The following is a 3,088-nucleotide window of genomic DNA, read 5'->3' as shown; positions in this document are numbered from 1 at the left end:
GTGATTTTGATAACATTTGCTCTTTATTTGCCAAAGTTAGGAGGGGGAAACAAAATATTTTAGCCGCCTGAAATAATCTGTTCCCCCTACATAAAATGGAAACAAATTAATTTACCTGCAAGTCTTTTACTGTGTTTTCAAAATATTTGCACTTCATTGTGTGATTGAAACTATCTTTAGCCGATTAAACTGAAAGTTACAACATTGACATGATTATATGAGTAGTTTTACCGAGAAATCGATCAGAAGCGCCGTGAAAATGGTCAGATCCGCCGGATCCACCTCTCTGGCTGCAATGCGCGCTCCCGACATAGGGGGGACAGAATTTCGCACAAGACCGGAAAAGTAGGCGACTGAAAAAAAAAAACATTCCGACATCGCCCTCTACTTGTCTGAAATGATAATGCGGCTGTGATTAGAAATAGTTTTTAAAAATGAATTTTAAAAAAGGTCATTTTGCTTAATGTATTGTACAGAAAATACGTTTGGAAAATTTCTCTTTTATAGCTGTGAATCATACTAGCTCCAATATTCGTGGAAAATTTAAAAAAAAATCAAAGATATTTACATATTTCTTAACAAAAATATATTTTTACTTACTAGTAGAGGTAAGTGCATAGTTTGACACCCCTCACACACACACACACACACACAAAAGAAATATAAATACAAAAATAGGACAAACAGTTAGTATTTTATTATTATTGATAATGTTCATAATTTTATGCAGTCTGCAAATTGCATAAAATAAAATGCACATAAACAATAGTTTTTCTAAATAATAATAATTCACATTGTGTTGTCCACAAGACAACAAATAAAAAAAATAAACAATTTAAAAAAAAACAAAAGAAAATTAGATTTAGGCATTGTTATTGAACTGCTTTCACGAAAAGCAATGAGACTGGAAATTTCAGCAGTAACATTTAGCACTAAAGGTATTCGAAAACAGCTTATTTTTTGCATACACTGAATTTAATAACATGTGATAACATACTAAGAAGATTTGACAAATATCTCAGTGTAAAGTGCGTAAGTTTTATGAAACAATAGCCAGAAAATGCTTTTATTTTGTTCTGAGATGATGGTACTGAGGCAGAACAGCATTGCTGACGCAGAGTTCATGGTTACACCACTAGGTGGATAAAACTTTTTTCTGCGAGGATGTCAGATGTCACTGGAGCTCGGAGTAACCTTCAAACACTTCATCTTCTGACTTTGGGGGGTAATGAATGATAGAACCAATGACACCTGAAGTGAAGTAAAAGAGCACATAAGTCAAGATATTTACACAAAGATCAATCAGTTCCAGGGGATTTCAGCGTCAAGACTCTTGTTTTTACATCTGATTTAACGATACAGCAGCTGCTGTATAAAACGGAGGCCACATTGTTCATACAATAAATTTGGATGAATCCAAATGATCTAAAACCCCATGACTGACCCATAAAACATCAAGTAAAACACACTTGTCCAAAGGCTGTGTGCTTCTGAGTTCATTTAATATTTAACTTCTTTTTTTTTCTCTTCTTTAATCAATAATCTGAGAATGTCAGCTGAGAGGTGGATGAAGATTAGAGCGAAAACAGAAGGGTTGTTGTGATTCTTACCTCCAGGGTGTCTCAAATCTAAACATATTGAAAAAGAAGAGAGAACACATGACCTTAGTTTACATTTCCCAGAACCCCATGACGACATGATAGAGCATGTTTGAAATCAGGTTTTGCTGCATTTTGTGAGCGAAACACTCATGAAACCTAAACTAGAGTTCAGCTAACATAAACTATTAGCTGGCATCGTGTTTATGTATTAACATATCAAAAGATTAAGGCGATCTTTCAGATGTGGTAAAACGTTGCATAACTTGTTGTTCAAAACTGAAACAAAAAGAGAAAAAAAACTTGTTGACTCACCCTTGGTTTTAGAGATAACAAAAGCTGCTAAAGTTATCCCCAGAAAAGCCAGTGAAATGACTGGGATCAAAATCAGATGCCAAGGAAATGATGAAACTGTGACAGAAGAAAACAAACAACACAACAACATTTGTGAGCCTGACAGTAAACAAAAACAAAAACCCAGCCCACCAAGCGAGCGGTGCGGGTAAACATACCGGACTGTTCCTCTGAGAGCTTCAGGTTTTTCATCAGCTGGGTGCACCCCTCCTGCAGGCGGATCCTCTCGGCCCTCGTGCGCTCCACCTGCTCGTCCAAAAGCGCCTTGAGGGCCACCGCCTGTGGTACGTGGGCCGTCCACGTGTCGTTGTGCTCCAGACTCAGGTAGACCTTCCCGTCGTAAAACATGCGGTCCGTCCAGCGGAGCCGGGGACCCTCCTGTATGCATTCTTGAGAGCGAAGGATGGTTTGGTGCCCTGTAACGGGAGCAAATGACATGCAAATCATTCATTTCGTGAGCTGCAATCGTAGTATAAGACGATATCTTGCCGGTGCAGATTCTCAGTCATGGTAAATCCAGGACATTTGGTTACAGGAGAGCTATAGCATCGCTCAGCCAGGACCAAAACATCACTGTTTTGCCAGCTGACAAAGGAAGCTCCACGGAGGTCCTCAACACTTTTGATTACCAGGAAAAAATAACATTACTGAACGACAGCAGCACCTATGAGACCTTAAAGAGGCATTCAAACTAGCACCTACAAAAAGGTCAAAAACTTTAAAAAGGATATAATTTCACTTGATCATCATACTATAGATTATACCCAAGGGAAGCCACTCATTGTCTTCCCAAAACACACACAGAAGGAGCAATAAACTCAGACATACAACACTGCTGGTATTAAGATGACATCTTACTCAGAGCCGACGTCTGGTTTATGCTCACAGCTAGCAGGAGAGTGCCGGCTGACATGCTCTGAACAGTGCTTTTAACCTCCTCGCTTGGCTGTGAGAGAGGAACTCCGTTGACCAGGACTTGTTCGGTGACATGCATCACTCCCCGCTGCTGAATCTGCACAACGGTGGCTTCTGAAAATGAAACAAAGGGGAAAAACAAGAGAGGATCAGATGAAGCGTTACCATACCTTCCAACTTGATGAAATCCCCTGTCTCAAAGGAGGGAAAATGGGGGGGGG

At 39.4% G+C, this 3,088-nt stretch overlaps 1 protein-coding gene across 1 annotated transcript in view; it reads right to left on the bottom strand.

Annotated features, from left to right (window-relative positions):
• Window positions 1–225: 225 nt before the first annotated feature.
• Window positions 226–3,088, bottom strand: part of si:dkeyp-13a3.10 — a 3,736-nt gene continuing 873 nt past the window's right edge. Inside the window, exons 2-6 of the mRNA XM_017422427.3 lie at window positions 2,811–2,981; window positions 2,111–2,368; window positions 1,914–2,009; window positions 1,611–1,628; window positions 226–1,251 (exon numbers count right to left, since the gene is read on the bottom strand). Coding sequence (XP_017277916.1) covers window positions 1,175–1,251; window positions 1,611–1,628; window positions 1,914–2,009; window positions 2,111–2,368; window positions 2,811–2,981 — 620 coding nt within the window. The 3' untranslated portion in view covers window positions 226–1,174. The remainder of the gene's footprint in view (window positions 1,252–1,610; window positions 1,629–1,913; window positions 2,010–2,110; window positions 2,369–2,810; window positions 2,982–3,088) is intronic.

This window comes from Kryptolebias marmoratus, linkage group LG20 (assembly GCF_001649575.2).
Source record: "Kryptolebias marmoratus isolate JLee-2015 linkage group LG20, ASM164957v2, whole genome shotgun sequence".
Taxonomy (NCBI): domain Eukaryota; kingdom Metazoa; phylum Chordata; class Actinopteri; order Cyprinodontiformes; family Rivulidae; genus Kryptolebias; species Kryptolebias marmoratus.
The sequence above is the reverse complement of the archived record's forward strand: the minus strand, read 5'-3'. Positions and strand labels throughout refer to the sequence as shown.